A 22,499-nucleotide genomic window follows, 5' to 3' on the forward strand; every position below is an offset into this window, starting at 1 on the left:
ACTCAGAGACGCCTGGTTTGTGTGTTACGTAGCCAGGCGAACGTTTCATCCCGATCTGTGGGGCTACAGGGCGGGAAAATGTGTTTAGTCTGATTTCACTGACCTTGTCCGAGTCACGAGGGAACGGCAAGCGGTTTGCCGGCGGGGAGGGGGGGTCTTATACACTTTGATTTGATTCATTAGTTTGGCTGTATAAGTACATGAGCCAGGGCTTCCCAACAAGCAAAGGGCTATTAGTTACAAAGAGCTAGTCATGGTGACAGGAACGATGTCATGTTATAACCTAACAGAGACGGCAGGAAAAACTATCATAATGGTCTGTGTCATATACCATATATGTTCATCTCTCTCATGTATCGATAAACATATTGCTGCTATTGTATATTGTACCAGAACTAGCCCTTGATAATAGCATCTGGCTAGTTGGGTAAGCCTGTCTGTATTTCTCCCTATACAGCCGAATAAATAAAAAATAAAAAAAATCCAATTATCTTTCTCCCTATAGATCTCTCTTTCTCTCTCACTCTGTCTCTCTCTCTCTCTCTCTCTCTCTCTCTCACACACACACACACAAACACATACATAAGCACACACACACACACACACACACATACACACACACACAAACCAAAAGATCCTACAAAAAACGCCCAATGCTCAAAAGACTACTTCTGCAACACTTGACCTCCAAGATTCGAAAGGCCATGACCTTCAGAGTAATGGCTCCTTGAAGGCGGGTATATCTGCTGCATAATCAAAACAAAACTTCGCTAATACGGCTACTCTCCTGAACCCTGGTTTTATCATGTAAACAGACCCATTCCTCCCAAGGACAAGCAATAATAGTCACTGACGTGAGATTGAGTCTGACACATTTATCGGCGAAGTCGCCATGATGGTTTCACGGGGTTAAAGGTCACGGTCACAAAGTCTCACGTTGCGGAAATGGCGGGTTCTGGAAGTGATGATGTCTTTCATATCAGTTAGCGGTAAGTCAAGAAAACACACAGACTCACTTTGATATGGAAAGTTTTACGTTTAAGCTGATAGATTCGTCTTTCTTTTAATAACAAGAGTTTATTACTTTTCTACGTGCAGCTTTAACGTTACCACAATGTATTTCATACTCAAGATACGACGGATCCATCTGAAGATGCACACTGACAAGGCAGCTAAAATCAGGAGAAATGAGACAGATGTGCAGCTGAGGAAAAACTGCAGGATCCATAGAAAAGAACTTTGCAATAGAGTTAGCTCACAGACGTACCCTATGGACTGTCATTCTCGTATCTATAGGCCTGTTTAGCCATAGCCAATGTTGTAGGACTGACATCAATCAGGATTTTACCAACGTCAATACTGAACTAAGAAAGCCATATACATCAATGTAGTCAAAATATTCAAAGGCTTAAAGTGTTCCCTCGAAGTACCGTCCCGACCGTTTCCAGATCCCTGTAGCTGCGTTTGCCCTCTGCTGGTCCTTTCAGCTACGAGTCACAGCCGCGCGTCAAAACATGTCAGCATCGGGTGGGTAATGAAGGCAGACATGTGATACACACACACGCAGGCACCTGGACTAGCCTCCTCAGCAGACTTCTGGAGTGGCGGTGTGTATTTTCTGAGGGAGAGCTGGTTCGCGATGTTGAACATGGGCTAAGGTTCTCTATGCAAGGAAATGGAGTTTTGTCGCACAGAGAACATTAGACTATATTCTTTTAGGAACATGGCGCGCGCGACGAAAAACCATGTAACTATGGACTATGAGAAGATAAGACTGATATTGTGTTGACTACTCCAAAGGTGATTATGAAATGTTCAATTGTAAATTATTGTGTGTACTATTTAGAAGGCAAGACTGAGCAAACTCAAAAAAGCATCAACCAAGGTCAAAAGAGCTATCAGAAAGAGCTATCTTCAAATAAACGTCAAGGCTCAAACTTGACATTGAGCTTAGTCTTCCTTAGACCTACTCAGATGCATTTAGATTTTCTTACGTTACGCTGCATGACCACGAATATGGAAGAATGCAAACAGACAGACGCACAAAAAGTATACATATACATTTGTAATAAAAACGTGTTGGTGAAAACATAATCCCCTTTCGGCCTTTCAAACAATAATCTTTAACAAGTCCAAAATACGGTAGACCATATACCCAGCACCCCACCAAGCCCATAGAACAGCAGTGTATTTTGGCTGACCCTGCCGAAGTGTTTATTTGATAGAAGACAGACGAGAACCTTGCGCCGCGTGAAGTCTATTCTTGCATCATCAGATACTACGTACTGTCTACACGTAACCTCGCTCCCAGAAAGGATACGTGGAAACACATATCCAGTCAGTCGAATGGACGTGATACATTCAGATAAAAACGCTCTTCTGTTTCCTGTCGTCTGCACATATCCAGAATGTAATGTGCATGTGGTATATAGCCTGGTATCCAAGCCTATACGACACAACCACCTTATTAATTGAGTCAGATAATGACACTCGCGTTTGGCCCAATCCAAAGACTAAACCATGATTCAAATATCCCACATTGTATATAGTCAATTGAATTTCAAGATTTATGCTGGATCTTTATTTTGGTAGTTTAATGTCACTGTACTTTTTTTGTTGTGCACTAAGCCTTGCACATTTATGTTACGTTCCGGTGATGCATTTCAGACAGCCGACCTGAAGGTACGGAGCTCCGGAGGCTTGAGTACCTGGCGGAAAGCCAGCTGTCTGACCCCCAGGGCATCGTAGCCGCAGTTGGGGGAAGCCCGGAGAGAGGGGTCACTACAGGTCATCTGGTTTTCCCACAGCCGAGCATGACGGCAATGGGTGAGATGACGGTACCGCCTGGCCAAATAGTAATAGGGAACTTTGGACAAATTTTTGATAAAAGCCTAGTAGGAGTAGGCATACAGTTCTGAGATTCTGTCCCTGTGAAACACGAGAGGGTGGAGAAGGAATTGCACATCGCTCCTTCACCATAAAATGTCATGGGCAGGTCAGGCAAACAGGTAAATGCCTGTCTGCTCATCTATCGAATCGACAGGATAATCCAAGAGACCCAAGTAGGAGTTAATTGACCTAGAAGTGAATTGAGCGGCCGGCGGATAGTTGGATAGACTGCAAAAGACGGACTGAAATCCAATGGCAACTTTCTTGTTCCTTTTTGTCAAATATTTTGGCCAAATCCTTCTCTTTTTTCATCTAGCTGACACGTCTGCTTGGAGACTAGTTCGGGGTAGAGTCTGGGGAGCGGAGGTGGGGGTATCCTTGATGTGGGCCGGTGGGTCGACTTGAACTTTGGAATATGAGCATTGAGAAAAATCTGCCATATATTTATCTTTTAATCCATCCGTCCGTCCTTCCATTCATCGATTCATCCTTTCAAACATCTATTTATCTTTCGATGATCTACCTGTCACACCTATAAACATTTGTACATCTAATTGTAAGTGTTTAAAGCTATCAAAGGCTTAGGTCCCTGTTGGATAAGGGCAATCCACGGGCTGTTTTTTGCAGGGACATCTTACGACTCCCGGGGTATTTTGGGGCCAACCAGGCGCTAGGCCCGGGTTGAATTTAAGTCGGACTTGAAATAAACCCGGGACATACCCGTGGGCATCACCGAGTGCTACCCTCGATATCCGGAGGTCCACCGGGACAAATTTGTGGCTTCGAAGCCCGGCCGGTGTAATTAGGACCTAAGCCTTATAGGATACATGTAGATGGGAAGGAAAGACGATTCTTGATCTGTTTCGAGCAAAATCTGGCGATTCCCGAATGACCAGACAGTTGTCTGCTAAACCAGTCCCTAGTCACCACATGCTAACTAACCTCCTTCCAGGACAATCAAACATTCTTTTCCTCATCTGTCGCCCGGCCGACCTGTCACTGTGACACCTAACCTATGCACATCTATCGAACTGTAAGTGTTTAAAACTGGGATACACGATTCTTGTTCTGTTCTGTTCTGTTCTGAGCAAAATCTAGCGATTTTCCGAATGACTATGCAGTTCCTAGTCACCACATGCTAACTAACCTCCTTCCAGGACAATCAAACATTCTTTTCCTCATCTGTCGCCCGGCCGACCTGTCACTGTGACACCTAACCTATGCACATCTATCGAACTGTAAGTGTTTAAAACTGGGATACACGATTCTTGTTCTGTTCTGTTCTGTTCTGAGCAAAATCTAGCGATTTTCCGAATGACTATGCAGTTCCTAGTCACCACATGCTAACCAACCTCCTTCAAAGACAATCAAACATTCTTTTCCTCATCTGTCGTCCGGCCGACCTGTCACTGTGACACCTAACCTATCCACATCTATTAAACTGTAACGACTCATGTTCTGTTCTTAGCAAAATCTAGCAATTTCCCGAATGACTATGCAGTTCCTAGTCACCACATGCTAACCAACCTCCTTCCAAGACGATCAAATATTCTTTTCCTCATCTGTCGTCCGACCGACCTGTCACACCTAACCTATGCACATCTAAGTAAGTGTTTAAGGATATCTAATTGGGATACACGATTCATGTTCTGTTCTGTGCAAAATCTAGCAATTTCCCGAATTACCACCAGTTCCTAGTCACCACATGCTAACTAACCTTCTTCCAAGACAATCGAACATTATTTTCCTCATCTGTCGCGCGGCCGTCCTGTCACTGTGACACCTAACCTATTGTATATCTATTAAACTGTAACGATTCATGTTCTGTTCTGAGAAAAATCTAGCGATTTTCGTTTCCGACTGACTACCCAGTTCCTAGTCACCACATGCTAACTAACCTCCTTCCAAGACAATCAAACATTCTTTTCTTTTCCTCATCTGTCGTCCTACTGAGCTGTCAATCATGCGGCCCGTCTCGGAATGCGGAGACGTAAACTGTTTACGGAGCCTTGACAGCGTCCTGACGGGCGGGTGGGAGCCAGGTCGCGAGGAACACCCAGGTCGTGCTCCCGAGGGGAGGGAACATGCCCTGTGTGACCTTCTAAATCCTTACAACACTGGCCAGCTACCTACCTACAGTACCTCTATCAAGTCCCCACTATGGCACTGGGCAGCTACACTGAAACCCAATCTCCAAGCAGATCCTACGGTAGCATAGGAGCATAGGATAGTATCAAAAGCTGGCAGAGGAGTGAAGCCGACCTAGGATGCTACTGGTACCCGTCTGACTCCCTTTGGCAGATTATACTCATTTGCCAGCTTTGATACTACCTTTTGGCACCAGAGGATCTGCTTGGAGATTATTAAAACTTTCTAACACTGGGCATCTGCAATGAACACCCTCCTCCAGTAATAACGCCAGGTTAGAAGGTCTATAATCATGGACCAGGCGAAATAGCGTCCAGAAGAACCACAGGTTGTTGAGGGAGGTGGTGAGGAAGAAAATGTTCTACTGTAGAATTTCCCTGGGGTCATGTTGGCCATAGAGCCGAGGAGCTGGGCTGTGTAGGCCCTGATAACAGGTAGTTCTTGACCGAGACCTCGACTAATTTGTCTCTATCCGACTTGTGGACATGACATCTGGACCAACACTCCGACGCAAAGATAAACACAAACTTTCGCGTCTGCAATAATAAGCGAGATGGCAAGAGAAGGTGGATGGATGGATGGATGGATGTAAAAGGTACACTTGGCCCATAGGGAATCATTTGGGTATGTGTGGAGTGGCATTGCATCGTGTGAATCCTGCAGGTAGCTATTGACTGAGACTTTGACTAATCCGACGTGTAGACATGACATCTGGACCAGCACTCCGACGCAAAGATAAACACAAACTTTCGCGTCTTCAGGGGTGACGTGCGGATCTTGGGAGATCTCCAAGGTTACACAAATACGTGTTCTTAGATCACGAAGACTCAAGATTCCACAACTCCTCCCGACCAAACCTCTCCTTGACGTCGCCATAGTTTTACAGAGGTGTCATTGTCACCTCATTGTCAGGGTTCTTCTCTGGCGGTTCGACGACAAGCGAAGACGCGGCCGACCATCCCTGCCCCTTAGGAGGTTGATCGAGGAGGATGCTGGTCTCCAAGACAGGGACCTCATGTCTGTCATAAGCGACTATGAGTCATCTGAAGGGACTTCATAGTGTCACCAGATAGATGACTGAACTGAAACTGACTGACATTGTCACCACGACGGTACGGGATGTTAGGACCTTCCAGAGAGAATTTTCAGAATTGTTTAACTAACGTTATGTCCATGAAAAATTGAGATATTGTTTTCGGTGTGTCTGTCTGTTTGTCTGTCTGTCTGTGTGTCTGTGTTTGACTGTGTCTGCTGTCGCTTATTTAACCAATAATAACTTAAAACGCTATGGGTGGATTGTAATCATATTAGGCAGGTGGGAAGGTAAAGGTATATGTGGATCATGGGCCGCCTAGCGGCTTTCTTTTATATTGCAACAGAACTTGCAGTTTTTGTATTTTCTGCCCTGACCATGTTGTCGTCATGTTGAAGACAGTTTCCGAACAAGCAGATTTGTTGGGAAGAGAGACGACAAGGTCATTAGTCGAAGACTTGAAGCGGGACGGAGGGCGATAAAGGTTTCCAGCAAATTTTGGCCCATCGCTGACGTCACACATTGCCTAAAGTCTTGTGTCCTGAGCATTTGGGTCAGCCAAATACACAATTTGTCCGATGAGTCCAATGTCAGTTAGAGAACAGTTTACTTTTTCCACTATGTAAGTTACCAGGTTAGATGAGCATTTACACCAGGACGAAGAGTAAAGAAAAAGACCACTCACGTTCTGCCCCTCTGGAAGAAGACGTAGTCGAAGTCCTGATGCATTCTGGGGCGGAAGCGGACACAGGTGTTCCTCTGCCAGTGTGTCATGGCGGACTGGATAACTGACCTGCTCTCATCTATGGAGAACAGCAAGAGGAATAAACATTTACTAAGCTTAGTAAACTTCTCTTTGTGTAAGTAGCTAGAGCTAGAACGTTACTAGAAAGTAGCTAATAGGTGTTCCTCTGCCAGTGTGTCATGGCGGACTGGATAACTGACCTGCTCTCATCTGTAGAGAACAACGGGAGGGAATAAACATGTAAATATAGCTTAGTAAATGCTATGTGAAAGTAGCCAGAGCTAGAACGTTAGCAGGAACTGAGGAAGTAGCTAATAGGTGTTCCTCTGCCAGTGTGTCATGGCGGACTGGATAACTGACCTGCTCTCATCTGTGTGGAACAAGGAGTGGGTTGAAACTTTAAAGATATAGGTTTCGTTTCTGTTTTCATTCTTCTTTGTGTATTTTCGAAAGTCGCTATAGTGCGTGCAAACGTTACATGTGCATCCCACCGTCAACCGTGATCAGAGTGCGTCGCCATCTGGAACAGAGCTACTTTCCAAACGGAGTTTAAACTCCGGCTGTTTTTGACGTTTAACGTTTCTTTAGGCGTTTTTATTGGGCTTTCTATTTTGTACAATTCCTTGATGTCTCGTGGCCAAAAACAGTGAGACATCAAGAAAAAGTACAAAATAGAAAACCCAATAAAAAACCCTAAAGAAACGTCAAAAAAGGTTGCTTGGAGAGTAGACCAGGGCGGCTACAGACAAACGTGATAAGACGGAATCTTGGAAGAGTGAACACATTCTTTCTCACTTTTAGATCTGTTTTTCCACTTCCCCACCCTGAGAGACCCAAACACACACGTGTTCTCTCTGGTGCAGATTCTGGAAACTGTCCATCAACTTGAGCAGAAACCCAGAACGCCCCTACTTAATAGCGTGTAGCGGCGGCCATGGATACAGGATCAGGACGTCCATACAGGACTGCCACATGTGCGTTACCTCAGAAATAGTGATGAAACCGGCTATCTACATAGCCTGCTTAGCAGACACATTGAAGGGCACATTGAGGTTGTCAGTTTTACTTTTTCTTCTTTTCTTTCTTTCTTTCTTTCTTTCTTTTTTCTTTCTTTCTTTCTCTCTCTCTCTCTCTCTCTCTCGCTCTTTCTTCTTTCTTTCTTTCTCTGTCTGTATCTCTGTCTCTCTCTGTCTGTCTGTGTCTCTAACTGCCTGTCTATCTGTCTGTGTCTGTCTGTCTTTGTATCTGTCTGTCTTTGTATCTGTCTGTCTGTTTCTCTGTCTGTCTATTTGTCCGCATGTGTCTCTATGCTTTTGTAATTTCCAAAATACGCAATGGTAACCGTCAGGGAGCTTGTTTTGGACGGTAACCACACTTTATTTTCAAAATTTCCGCTTTATCTGTAAACTTAGGAAGCCCAAACGTTAAACCGTTGACCGAACTGGATGTTTAAGTGCAGAACCAGTAGCATTACCGATGGCGGTTGAAAGAAAGGGAAACCCGAGCCGGTTCTCCCGTCAGCACCTTGTGACGGGAGGTCGGCTGTGTAAATTGTTGAGACCGAGAGCGTGGGGACGGCACGCTGCTGCTGAGCCGTGCGGGCATTCCGGCGATTCCACTCGTCTAAAGGCCACGTATCGGTATTAGGCTTATACAATGGGAAACATGGCAGAAAGAGGCTGTCAAAAATCACTTACCTGAGTTTTAGAACATGTACGTACATTGGCATGGTTGTCCAGCCTTTAAAGTTTAATTTAAATACTAAACAGGAAAAAAAATTACGAAAAGGAAGACGGTCTAACTTGAGAAAATGCCGGATCTAGCTATCTTTTAGCCTGGATTCTAGACCCCAGCCCGATCTCAATACAACAATAGTATCTATGGTGTAGGCCCTGGAAACTGTCTGGCATCCAGGCTAACGACCTTTCGGCAATTGTACCAGTTTTACACGGTAAATCGCTCGTAAAACCGACACATTTGAGTCATTACGAAGACTAGCACAAGGTCCTGATAAGATTTAACGATGCCTGTATTCTCCTCTTGTTACCCTGACCTTGATTACGGCTAAAGCGTGCTAACCTTGTAGTTGTAGCGTGTAAAACCGAAAGACCTTATCCCTTGACCTTCGCTACCGTGGCCGTTGTAATGACTGAAGTGTGTCGTTTAAGAGTCGACATACCGTGTATACATGTAAGACCAGTAGCAAGCATAAGCGAAGTCTAGTTTACTTCTGGATACGAAAATATTTCATGAGAAAATTGAGCAAACTTTGAAAGACACCAGAAGTTTGTCTATTCTGCTCTATTGTGTTCTGTTTGGCATTTCGTTTTTTTAAACGATATCAAAAGACAGTATCGGTAGCCTGGCCGGCTTAAAGACGAACAATTTAAGAACGAGTCAAAGTACCAAACATCTGCTTGAAGAAGCACTGCTTATCCTCCCCCTCACCTCCCCCAGACTGACACGCTGTTGTGGCTATCTCTTGTCTCTTCCCAAATTCAATTACACGCCGAGTAACTCAAGTCCAATGTCACCAAACACTGCAGGATTGCTTATCAACCCGGCGCGCAAGGTACAGACAGGGGTCTGCAAGCCGTTTTTTTCGTGAGGCGTAGCGAGCTTTTTCAAGTCTCCGTTAAGGTGGGTTCACACGTGCGTATGTATTCAAGTCCGTATGAGGTCCGTATGGAAGTTTTAGCCTTTACCAGGCTCACCAAGAGGCCGGAAAATGCATTGAAGTTCGCGGGGATTTAATTTTGCGGTAGCGGGAAAATGACTTTTCGCGGTGGTTTTAAGTTTGCCGGAGCACTATGCACTGTATTCTCTTACTACCATGGAAAACTGTAGAAGTAAAATTAAACCACCGCGAAGGTTTTTGCATGTACAGTACTGCTGGTTCCAAAACCGTTCTTGTAGTCAGTTTAAACCTGCTGAAATTACGATAAAGCGTTACCAGGATCCCCCCATGCAGGCCCCCATAGACGGTCGTGGGTTGAGACTATATCATGAGAGGCTTAGGGCCGTCTGTGACCTCTGACCTTTATTAAGCTCGGTGCGGATGAATATCCGGATATATCTTTATCAGGATTTAAAGTTCACATCACTGATACGTCACTTTCTCCAGTCTGTGTATGTAGGGCAAATCAAAGTCAGCAACATGCTCAGCGCTCTACGTTTTTGTGAACTAGAATAAAAGCTGAAGCCTGATTTCGTGATAAAGAAAAACTATCAAGAAGGTTTCATACACCCCGATATCGATTGCGATTTAATATCTAATTCACACAGAAACGGACAGATACCTTTAAATATCTAGCTCAGTGTCACTGATGAAAGATAGTGGATACTACCTGAAACGTCTGACCGTTTCCAAAATCATATCCAGTTGTTTGAGTAGCTGTTATTCCTGGATGTCGAACCTTCATCGACTGCCCAACATCTGCTTGGAGATTAGACCGATGGCCAAACCATTTATCACAAATTAGAAGAGACGAGAAGACAACAAGGGAGGATGCCGTCGCCATGACGACCGCCAAGGAGCATCCTCTCACGGATCTTGTTCGACTCTTATCTCAGGGGAAGATCAAGACCTTATCTTAAGACGATCAAGACACTTGGCCTGTTAACACGGAAAATGAGACTTTTGGTCACGCTATACGCACTGCGCTACAAGTAGTCCATTGTACGGTTGGTTTGGGGGAACCGCCTGGATGTATTCTTACATAATGAACTGGGTCATCGGAGCACCTGGCACCACAGACTAGTCTGGATGGGACTAGCGTAGGCGTAGCGTCATTCGCAGACTTCTAGTACTTAGCGCTGGCCTTTATATTTTTTCGTGGTAGCGCTGATTCGCGATTTTTATCATGGGCTTTTTAACAAGGTTCTCTAATGTCGGGTACAACTCCCTTTCCCGGTATGAGAGAACATGGATTTTCCGTCTGGCACACACCTAACAATGAGGAAATCTGGGTACGGTATTGTAAGGGATGAAAGAAATGTATTCTTTAGTTGAATACATTTGATTTAAGCTTCAAATTTTCGCTGACTGCTTTACGCTGGGTTCGCTTTTGATTTACGTACATACGCAGCCGTTTAGTAAGTACCTTTCTTTACCGCTTTTGTCTGGTTCAATACGGAAAGTTACTCGTATCTATTCTCTACCGGACTCCGGCCTGGCCGAATAGTACAGTAATACTAATAGGGGACTTTGAACAAGTTAGGAGTAAAAGCCTAGATGGAGGGCAGTAGGATCCAGTAGGAGTGAATTGGTCGTAATAGCTAGATAGACTGCAAAAGACTGAAATCCAAATGTCAACGTATTTGTCCTTATGGCCAAATTCTTCTCTTTTTCATCCAGCTGACACGTCTGCTTGAAAACTAACTCGTATCCACTCGAACAATTCCTCGCTTGTCTGTCTACCTCTACTGGAATCTTAAACCTACTAGCAACAGCGTGCGCAGTCTGCCGTGAACACACAAACACGCGCTAAGGCACACAGTCAACACGGAGGGGAAATAAACTCAAGTGGGCAGCAGGTTCACATTTGTGTCATTTTTCTAGCCTCCTTCACGCAATCTCCAAGCAGATCCTACGGTAGCATAAGATGGAATCTAAAAATGAGAGATTTTAAACACCCTACAATTGGAGTGTTAGAATCTTTTGGCAGGTTTTGATACCATCTTATGCTACCGTAGGATCTGCTTGGAGATTACCTTCACGGCCTTCCACGAGTGGTGGCGTTTATTGTTGGGGGAGTGTTGATTCAATGATTTTTATTACAGTATATTGCGGCCAGGTTGTTGCAAAGGGAAGGTTCTTATGCCGAAAGATCGTATTTATGCCTTTAAGGAAGCAATGCCTGTAACATATTCAACTGCCTTGCTTGTTAGGATACCAATAAGCCCTTGTCAGCGGTTGTTGTTTTTTCAGGGTCGCTTGAAAATTCTAAAACATAAAAATCGTACGACAGCCTAGCCTCCATAGCAGGCCTTTTTCCGTCTTTTTTCTTTTTTGTGCTCATAATACACTTGTACGGGGCCAATGGTTAAGCTATCCATGGCCAGTAAAAAAAAAGAAATGACCAGCAGAAGTGTATTATGAGCCCCAAAAAAAGACAGAAAGCGACCCTAGAGTAGGCTACGGCCTTACCACGCATGTACATGTAATGGTACCATTTGATACCGGGCTCCAAACATTCCTGTCTCAAAAAGAGCAACGTGAGCGCTGATGGGATCCACAAAACTGAATTCCCGTGGCCTCGGTAGCCTTGGCTTATAAACCGTTCTGACGTGCCTTGAACAAACTCCAGGCTACCGTTCCCGTTTTAATTTCCATGCAAATAAACTTTACCTCGGGGAACGACGTAACAAAAAAATCGGAAGCCCTACAGGCGCCGGAAGCGGGAAAATCTATTTGCAGGTCCGTCTGGACAGGGTACGCGTGCGTTCGACATTCCCCGGGGATAAATCGCGGAAAGTAACTCTTCTAGTTTGTCCCTGAGGAAAGACTGCACTTGACATCACGCGTCATGGGGTGTCTCACTACCATTGGTGGTAATAGCTGACAGAAAAAGATGCCATAATAAGGAAAAGGTCACGATTTTCCCCATCAAACTCTGCTTGGAGAGTAGCTCACTGCTGATCAAACTGCTTGAAGATCTGATGGGTCTCGTCTCCTTTGGTATGTCTCGATACTATGGGTTTTGCTTGTATATCTATTATAAGGCAATAGTCTAAATTTTAAAAGACCATGCCATTACCAGTCCAGAAACCCAAGACCACGTTTGCGTCATCAAAAGGATATGGTTGTGTTAGACATTCCCCGAGGATAAATCGTGGAAAGTAACTCTTCTAGTCTGTCTCTGAGGAAAGACTGCACTTGACATTATACGTCATGGGGTGACTTACTGCTCTCTCGTAATAGACTGGAGTACAGCCTTGTTCGCTTTTGTCCGATCCCGAAGGTCGCCACTCTTGTTGGCCGGGGCAGTGGTAGCGACCTTCGAAAGCGGAAAGCGAACAAGGCTGGACTCCAGACTGGTCTAGTCATCAACACGAGTGGCTGGTGGGTAGAAACCATTATCTTCAAAACAGTCGTCGTATGTCGTCTGAATTTTGCTACTACATGTAGTATCTGCTTGTAGTTAATGCACCATTCTAAACTTCAGGACGGGCGTTTTATGTCTGACTTTGACAGTTGTTTAGAGTTGTCTAAGAATTGAATGTGTCCAAACCACGTTTACGGCATCAAAACAAAAAAGGCGGACACAGATAAAAGAGATAGGACTCTGAGAAGGATGGAACTGTATGTAGGACCAACGTTGCAGCAAGAAAACATTCAACTACCCCCACCCCACCCCGTATCTGCTTGAACCTTACTTGTCGCCCCCGTCACCTGCTACTGAACTGAGCAGTAGGCTGAGTGCACGCCCGGTTGTGTTTGGGTTCCGTGTTCAAACAAGCGGCTGATTTGGCAAAAGGCCAGACAAGACTGTCTACTGAGGCCGGGCAAAATCTATGTCATGTTTCCGACAAAAAGGTCCTGGAAAATATACGGTCGACAGGCTAGCAGGGATTCTCTTCTTTTTCTTTCCTGGGCTTTCTTTTTTTCCCCCTTTCATTGGATGTAGGCCTAGTTATCCAAATACAGTTAAACAATGGTATTTCCAATATCAGACTTTAATTTCACACAGCGTAGTTGCCGAAATCACAACTCAAGTGCCTCAAGCTAGACTCACAGCTAAGCTGGCTCGAACCCCACTGGTTCGCTATAGCTGGTCTCTATAAAGTTGCCTTTGGTTCTCTAATGCCGGGAAAGGTAGTTTGCCACGGAAGGGACTCCAAGTCTGCGAAAGAGGCTACCCAAGGCTACCCTAAAAAGGGCTTGGATCGGCAGGTTTTGCAATGGTCGTTCGGGTATCCGGAAGCACAGCATTTTTTCCCTAGGCCTGAAGTAAAACATGGTACTGGTAGGGCATGCTGACAGGCACCCACACAGGGTTCCGCTGCGGGCGGACTTAGCATTGCTTGGGTTAGGATCGACCGAACTATGCAGAATTTGTTGGACTTGGACGCCAGGAATGATAGCACGGCCTGGAACAAATTTGGTAAAAGGTTCCACACAATTGGGAGGGGGGCGTCGGCAACTATAGGAAGGGTGCCCTCCATTTTATGGTACATTAATCTAGGACAGATAAGTTTGTTGTTAGTGTCAGTCAGGCTGTTTTCCGGGCTAACACAAAACAGAAACGGTTGACTGAAATAAGGTATGACATAATATGTATGGCCAATAATTTGTCGCTTGAGTCAGTCGATATCGACGGTACTTAGAGTAGAGTAGAGATCAGTAGAGTAGACTCTAACGAGAAGGCATGTATCTGCTAGCAAAACCTTAACAATCTAACATTTCTTAAACAAATTTTGTGGCCAATCTCTTCTATTTTCTTATCACTAGAATATAGTCTGCTAGTGGTTTTGCTACACCACGGAGACCACTTTCTGGTATAGTGTTTGGGTCAGAGGTCAATCTTATCTTCGACGAAAGGAGGGTACACAAACAAAACAAAGATTATCTTTCGCTTTCATCTACCAGACTGACTACGCTGGCTATTAAGTATTATGGAGAGAATAATTTGCCAGGGAGTTTTGCTACCAGCGAAGTTGGTCCTAAGCGAGGACTGACTCCCCTGGTCAATTTCCCGATTTGTATTTATAATAATAATAATAATAATAATAATCTGGTGTATTTTGCAGCCAGTAGGTACCCAAAGTATGAGTAATGAGGCTGTTTAACGTGGTCGAGGCACCTCCTCGAGCACGGGACCCCCGTTTTACGTCCCTCCCGGAAGACGATTTCGTGAAAACTTCGTGAGGCTACAGCAATCCGGACGTCCTTGGTTGGTCCCCCATCCAAGCACTGTCCGGACTATCTTTCTGTCTTTCTTGTCAATTATCTGCCATTTTCATTTTGTTTTAATAGCGGTGCCAATTGTTTCAACTTGAGTGGGTCGGTATCTGTATTTTGCTTATGATTGTTTGTTTAATAAAAAAATCCCGATATTTTTGCCGCGAATTCTACGATCCCCGTACCCACGTAGGAAGGCCTGGTGCAGGCTACAAAATACTCATTTAAGCAGCGTGTCCAAAGGACCAAACAGCCGGTGTGACACACACACACAAAAACGAGGCATATAAAAAATTGCGGCTGCCAAAATCCTCGTTAATGTTTAGACGTCTCAATTTTGTGTCTCCGTGGGGTTTCTGTCTGGAGCTATTCGTTCTGAGTTCTCGCTGTCGTTACGATATATTGGCCAGCCGCCTGCCCTCCTGTGAAGAGGTCACCGCGACAAATAGAGCTTGGAAGTCGGACAATTCCCACAACACAAGAGGGCAAAGCGGCAGTCAGACGTATAAATAGTCTATGAAATCGTACCCCTCTTCTCCAAGCAGAGGTTAGGCTGCGCTTCTGTTTTTCGACGCATTTTTGGGTGTTTTGATCGGGTTGCTTCAAGCTTGTCAGGTTTGGCAGGCGGACCAAAAGAATATCTGACAAAATAGGAAGCCCAACAAAAACGTAAATTATTTTATGAAGACGTCAAAGACCAACCGGAACCTAACATCTGCTTGGAGGGTAATGTACCCCGGTTCGCGGGAAAGGCGATTGTGTCGGTATGTACACCCTATTACACCCAACACGAGCTGGATATAGAGATTACGTCAGGAGATACTCTCCAAGCAGAGGCTAGGGTCCGACTGTTTGGGGGGGGGGGGGAGTGCTGTTTTTAGGAGTCCTATTTTGCTACAATTTGTACCGTAGTAGTAATAATAGTATCAAAAGCTGGCAGAGGAGTGAAGCCGGCTTATGAGTGTGTTTTGCTACCGGGCAAATGGACACCTCTTGGCTGACTACACTTCTTGGCTAGTTTCGTACTATCTTATGCCATCGTAGGATCTGCTTGGAGATTACCGTAGTAGCAGTAGTCTTTATGTCTCGCGGCCTAAAGACGTTGGACGACTTGGCGCCTAACCTCTGCTTGGAGAGTAGTCAGGAGAAGCAATGAAAGGAAAAACTTACTAGAAAACCCGGCGTCGATCACGTAAGGAATGACTCCGCCGGGCCAGAGGCGTGACTCCACCGCAGTGGCGGCTCTTCTCTCCCGGGAGGACCTGGAAGGGGCTCCCGACGGCCGGAGTCTGGATTTCCGCGGCCGCGAGGGATGAAGTTTCTGTTTGTTGTTTCTTGTCGGTTCGTTCCGGCCGCGGTGGCTTTTGGTTTTGCGGGACACGAAGCCACCATCGCGGTATTCGACAGTGTGGTAGTCTCTGGCCCAGTCGTCCAGAATGATGTCACCCTCGAGAACATCTGATTATCAACAGAGAAAAATTGGAGTTGACAGTATGTCACAAACTACTCTCCAAGCAGAGGTTAGGCTCTGGTTGTTTGTTGCGGTTTTTCATGCGTTTTTATCACGCTTTCAATTCTCTACCGTTTGCTTGATGTCTCGCGGCCTAACATCAAGAAAAAAGTACAAAATAGCCCGATAAAACGCCTAAAAACGTTTTTAAAAACAGCCGGAGCCTAACCTCTGCTTGAAGAGAAGAAACAAACCCTTAGAGATCGAGTGTCGGTCCACTATTGTGTGCTCGTAGCAAAAAGGAAACACAGGAAATTCTAGTCCAGCTGTCAAGGACTGAAACACCCGGCTACAACTGGCACGCGTTTTTACAGTGAACCTCAAGTAGCTCATAGGGGTAAGACCGTCACTTTTCCAGTCAGGGTCTAGCCCTAATCACAATAACAGAGCAGTTACAACATGCCGAGATGCCAAGACTACCCGCTAAGATCTGCTTGCAAATTTAGAGGGCAGCAACAAACCATAACTGTAGAAAGTGGTCTAGAAATATTTCTAAAGCGGCACAACACAACATATCTTCTCTGGTAGGATACCACGCGCCCACCCACCCATATATACACTGCCTACACAAATACAGCCGTATTTATAATACTATATGGGCCCAGCAGATGCGTAACACGCATGATTAACGAGCAAGAACCATATCCTAACCAGGATCCTTACAGAGAAAGTGGGACGATGGCGGTTTAGGAACACCCACTCACCTTTCGAGGCGCAGGGGTCGAGAATGATCCTGTTCTGAAGGTTATTAAGTTGAAGGTTATTGTAGGCGACGTCGTGTTCGTACGCCAAGGTCACGGTCAAGTCGCCTCCGCAGGCCGCCAAGACGAAAGCCAAGACGGTCAGCATCGTTCTCGCTCCTTAGACGGCGTGGTGTGTATACTCTAAGTGTATTTCCAGGCACGAGACACGGGTTCCAACCCTCCCCTCTCCTCCTGAAGGACTGAGTAGGGCGCAGGGACGGTCTAACCTCGGCCGGGCGGTGTCAACAGTTCGTTACGGGGTGATGATAGCCCCGCATGTGCTCTCGGTTCGCCCCGCTCCAGGCCACGGCCCGCAGGAGTCGTCAGAGAGAGAGAGAGAGAGACCTGTGTCTGTCCTCTCCTTCCTACCGGCGTGGTGCTCCCGGTCAGCTGATACCGCTAGCTTCACTCACGAGTGCCTCCTGCCTGAGTGAAAGCTCGGGGAAACTCCTAGCCTGGCAGGCGTCTCGGGTGACCGCGCACACACACACACACACAAACCGCACTCTCCCTAAGAATAGAAAACCAGGCGTTCCACTGCTGTACACTCCAACCCCAAACCAACCCGCATTTCCAGAAGGACTTAGAGTAACGTACACCCCGTATGAAACACACCACACACGACTGGAGTGGAAGGGAAGAAACGACGGCTCGCTAGATCCACGGAATCCACAGGATTTCGAGCCCTCCGGAGGTCGTCCACGAATCCAGATCACGCGTAGATCATGGCTGAACAATATCCGATGGAATCTTGAAACGTGATCGCAGGGTAGTGTGTGGTACGACTGTACTCACGCGCCGCACGTTAGTGCCCTACTAGTCTGGCTCGGTCGGGGACACCCCTACTGCACTCCGTCAGCTGATGCTGTGTGCTGAGGTCATGTGACAACAATAGTGGGGGGGGGGTGTACAGCAGGGACCAGACGGGCGGAAGCTAGCTCCAAGCAGATGTAAGGACGCAGCTCATGATCATTGTTTAACACCTGTTTTTGCTGCATTTGGGACTTGATTCTCGTACTGTAATGTTAGCAATTCGCCTGTGCCTATTGATAAACCATACAGTGTCAGAAACAGAAAAGAGCGCCAAATGTTGCAACAAAACAGGCGTGACACACTGAGAAGGATAAGGATTTATACATCTGCTTGGAGATTAGCGTGGCCCGGCAAGACCAATGAGAAGGCAGCTCCAATCAGATCCTACGGTAGCATAAGGTAATATCAAAAGCTGGCAGAGGAATGGAGCCGGCCTAGGGGTGGTTACGGGTTTCATCCACACCATATGGACCGTCTACAAATAAACAGACGAAAGAATAAATAAACATGTGCTTGAATACTCAAAACACGCTTGATGTAGCTTGGTTCTGCAAGCAGATGTAAGGAAGAAAACCATGCTCAACGTCTCAAGTTGCCAGACGCTAGGCAGTTTTGTGTTGGGAGGGGGGGGGGTGTTCTGAAACTACTCAACACTTCGCTGTGCTGAATAACGGGATAGACAGAGGGTTGGATAGTCCATCCCAACTACTTCTGCTTTGAGATAAGTGTATTTGTCACAATATACTACTAGTCTCTACCAGTGGTTTATACATATACTAGTTGGTATAGTATTAGTGGTTTTTGCTTGTAGTTATAATGGTTTATACCGAGCTTTATACTTGTTGGTATAATGGTTTGCTACAAATGCATTTCGTATAATGATTATAACCTCATTGTTTATACTAGTTGACATTGTAGTAATAATTTAAACCTGTTGGTCGTCTATTAAATATCGTTTAGGCAAGGAGGTTATATCACATATTGTGATATAACCTCCTTGGTTTAGGTGTGTGTCTACCTAGGCCTTTTCCTCTTCTTTCCTCTTCTTTCCCAATCTTTCCTCTTCTTATCATGACTCATGAGACCTGATTTACCTTTCTCCTTTTCCTGTTCACGTTTCTTCCATCTTACCTGCGCTATTCGTTTACTCAACACAACAATGCTAGTATACAGATGCATGCATGCAACATTTGTCTGGGGCTTTATTTAAGCTGGCTTGCTTATTTGTGTGGTAAACAAGTCCTTGTTAGCCGACAACACAGAAACATGGACAGGAATATGTAAGCTCCATGTCGCCAGAATAATGTGTTCGCGTCGCGTCGTTTCGTCTGATATACAGATATCTTCACACCTTTTGCTAAAGTCCCGCGACAAAAATAACTGCGCAGGAATTAAAAAACAAAGCAATGTCATGTCACTTCGTACCGTTAGAACAACAATCCCGCAGTTTTTGTTCTTTGTTTGCGCCGCGCAGTTTGTGTTTGTGTGGGGACAGTTTGTTCTAGTTCCCCACGCCTAATTGTGAACAGTCGTGGATAAACCGACAAGTTGGGCCAACAAACACGAGACGGCTTTTCACACCTTTGTCTCGCAAGTTCGTACGTGAAGAAAATTACTAGTAATCGGTGATTTTTAATCCCCTTTCTTGAAGACCTTGCAAACTTTTAAAGAAGATTTTCAGAGAACAATTGATTATTTCAAATCGTAAGGTGAAGTGTGCAGTATACTTCAATAGACCCGGCTCGAGTGCGTCGCACGTTCGTTGTAAGACCGCAAACTGACAGCATTGTTCGGTAGCATTGCATAAGCTCTGCAAAATTCACTTGTATTGTTAGTTACGGAAAAAATGGTGTTCGATCCTTGTCGGTAGTTATCACACCCAGCTTGACTAATACATTTAAACCACACCCCAAACCGTACGACGGCATAGGACGAACTTGACCGTTGGTAATGTCTTTATTTTATACGAATCGGATCGTGTATCTCTGCACAATCACGGTGTGATGGCAACTTATGTGAGGGTCTATTGAATATCAAGCGACTTTATTGTCCCGAATTGTTTGGTCTAGACCATCTAACTGGTATTTCCTGCGCCTACAGTAGATAGAGTCCCAAGAAGAGTAGGCGATATCTAATCTCAATGCAGATGTGAAAGAAAAAAACGTCACGTTTCGGCGTTTCTCTGTCGGGGTTCCTGGCAGTAGTCTCCAAGCAGAGGTTCGGCTGTGGACGGCTGTTTTTTACGTCTTTTCAGACGTTTTTATCAGGCTATTTTCTACCGTTTTCTTCATGATCTCCTGCTAAAAAGAAGAAAGACGACATAAAGAAAACTGCACAAAAATAAGTCTAATGAAATGCGCCTAAAACACATCAAAACAGCCAGAGCCGAACCTCTGCTTGGAGAGTACCTGGCAGTGGACTCTGTCTTGGCTGACATAAAGATTTTGCCACTGGAAGATTTACTTAGATATTATCTAAAAATCCTACGACTTAATATCGTACGATTTTTCGTACGACTACAATAAAAGAACCTTGATTAGAAGCAAAGGAATGTGCCTTGCGAAGCCATGCGGTCACCAACCGCGAAAGAATGTTTATTTACTCAGTAGCATACCTTGACTTTTGCATGCCATCATCGGCGCCGTCCCACGACGAGTCGGGAAGTCGCGTTCAATGGACGGGAGAACAAAATCTCTGCTCAGGAAATGGACGATAGAAGAAAATGGCGGGAAAGGAAATGCCATGTACTTAGTCAATAGGCTACAACAACCTGGGTCAGTGCTTTTGTAATGAGGAGTTGGGAACAAAAATTGCTGAAATGCAGAACACTTTTTTTATCACACCGACAATGATTTTAGTATTCGGCCATTTTTGACGCGTTTTAGGCGTTTTTGTCGGGCGTTCTGTTTTATACTGTTTTTCTTATATGTCAAGAATTTGAAGAAACAGCCGGAGCCGAACCTCTGCTTGGAGAGCACCTCATTTAGGCGTCATTACAGATTAAGTGGTTAAAATACCAGGCTAACCAGCAGATACAAGCCAGAGAGACACACGCCACACGTGCTGGTGTGTATTCAGCATGACCTTTGGTCGCTTTTAAGTGACAAAAATGCAGAAAATGTCAATGTTTTATTTCGTCGTCTGGGACCCACCGAGACGCATTTCTACGCCTAATTTAATGTGGATCAAACCAAATTCCCAGAATAGCTAGTCGAGTGCTGTCGTACCTTTCATGGTGATGAAAATTGAAATATACTAAAAGACTAAAATGTAAGCATGGGAGATCTCTCTTAAGTTACTTTCTTTCCCTTTCTCTCTTTACTTAGCTCTCCTCTCATCTTTCATCTTTCTTTCTCTCTCTCCCCTCAACTTCCCTCCCAGGTCTTTAATTGCGCCCCGTGTGTAATATGTACTTTGTGTTCTATGCATTGCAAAGTTTGTGTCTGTGTTTTTCTGTGTCTGTCTGTATGTTACTGCCTCTTTCTCTCTCTTTCTCGTTACCTCCCGCTCTCCCTCCCTCCCTCTTTCTCTCCCCCTCTCTCTTTCTCTCTCTCTCTCTCTCTCTCCCTCTCCCCTTTTCAGATGCCTTTCTAACGAGTTGTATGTTCTTGAACCAGAATGTCGGACATCAGTGCAAGGATGTGTGAAACTCACTAGAGATTCTGCATACTTGGATCTAATCCCAACGAATTTCAAGCGAAGGACGACAAAAGATAACACTACCAGACAGGTATCTACAGAAATGGCAATATTTCTCGATTCTGCTCTCCGAGTAGATTTGCCAGTGGCAAGGCAGTAACCAAAGGGCCAACTAATATCCAAACAGAAGACAGAGGCCTGTTGGATACCGCTTGGGTCTTTGGATAATCCCTTGCCATCGATAGATCTACTTGAAGATTATCTCGATTCCGCACTAAAATAAATCTTAACGTTAAACGTCACGTTTCTGTAACTTACGCCAAATAGCGATTAATAGTAATCAATGATCAAGCAACTGGATATGATTTTGGAAGAGGTCAGACGTTTCAGGTGGAATCCACTACCTTTCGTCAGTGACTCTGCAACGTATTCCAGTAGCATAAATGCGAGATCGAGTGACAACAGTATGGCATCAACCTGTCGACCTTCTGGCCATGAATTAGAGTAGCCAGTTACTAGACTGTAACCCGTTGACTTGGAGAGGGGACGCGTGTTGTAACCAGTAAATGAAGATGGACTGTTGTAATAAGTTTCAGGTTCAAAGGTATGAGAGCGAGCCGACCGTGTAACACCGGAGATCCCTGTCCCTTCCGGACCGAACAGGTCGATGTGGGCAAGGCCACAATCTGGCTGATAGTGCTACCTGTGTCGCTTAGTGAAGAATGATGAAAAACTGCAGGAAAATACTAGCACTGTGTGCGTCGAGCGAAGAGAGCGGTGCGCGTATGTTGTCATACTGAAAATTTACTAACCTATGGTAGTAGACGGTACAACGCTTTTGGAACATATGGAGATATATGTATGGCTAAAGCCGCCAAAAAAGTAAGAGCCTAGTTCTCTGTGTGTGTGTGTGTCTATGTGTGTCTGTCTTTGTCCTTCTGTCTGTCTATCCGTCTGTCTGTCTGTCTGTCTGTCTGTGTGTCTGTCTGTCCACCCATCTGTCTGTCTGTCTATTTGTCTGTCTTTCTGTCCGTCTGTCTGTCTGTCTGACTGTCCGTCTATTGTCTCACGGTCTG

General features: G+C 45.2%; 1 protein-coding gene across 1 annotated transcript in view; it reads right to left on the reverse strand.

The window, feature by feature from the left end:
• The window catches only part of LOC118428034 (tolloid-like protein 1), a 31,949-nt gene extending 14,152 nt beyond the window's left edge, over positions 1-17,797 (reverse strand). The window contains exons 1-3 of the mRNA XM_035838000.1: positions 16,933-17,797; positions 15,889-16,176; positions 6,756-6,873 (exon numbers count right to left, since the gene is read on the reverse strand). Of these exons, the coding sequence (XP_035693893.1) occupies positions 6,756-6,873; positions 15,889-16,176; positions 16,933-17,077 (551 nt within the window). The 5' untranslated portion in view covers positions 17,078-17,797. The remainder of the gene's footprint in view (positions 1-6,755; positions 6,874-15,888; positions 16,177-16,932) is intronic.
• Positions 17,798-22,499: the final 4,702 nt, after the last annotated feature.

Source organism: Branchiostoma floridae, chromosome 12, assembly GCF_000003815.2.
Source record: "Branchiostoma floridae strain S238N-H82 chromosome 12, Bfl_VNyyK, whole genome shotgun sequence".
NCBI lineage: Eukaryota > Metazoa > Chordata > Leptocardii > Amphioxiformes > Branchiostomatidae > Branchiostoma > Branchiostoma floridae.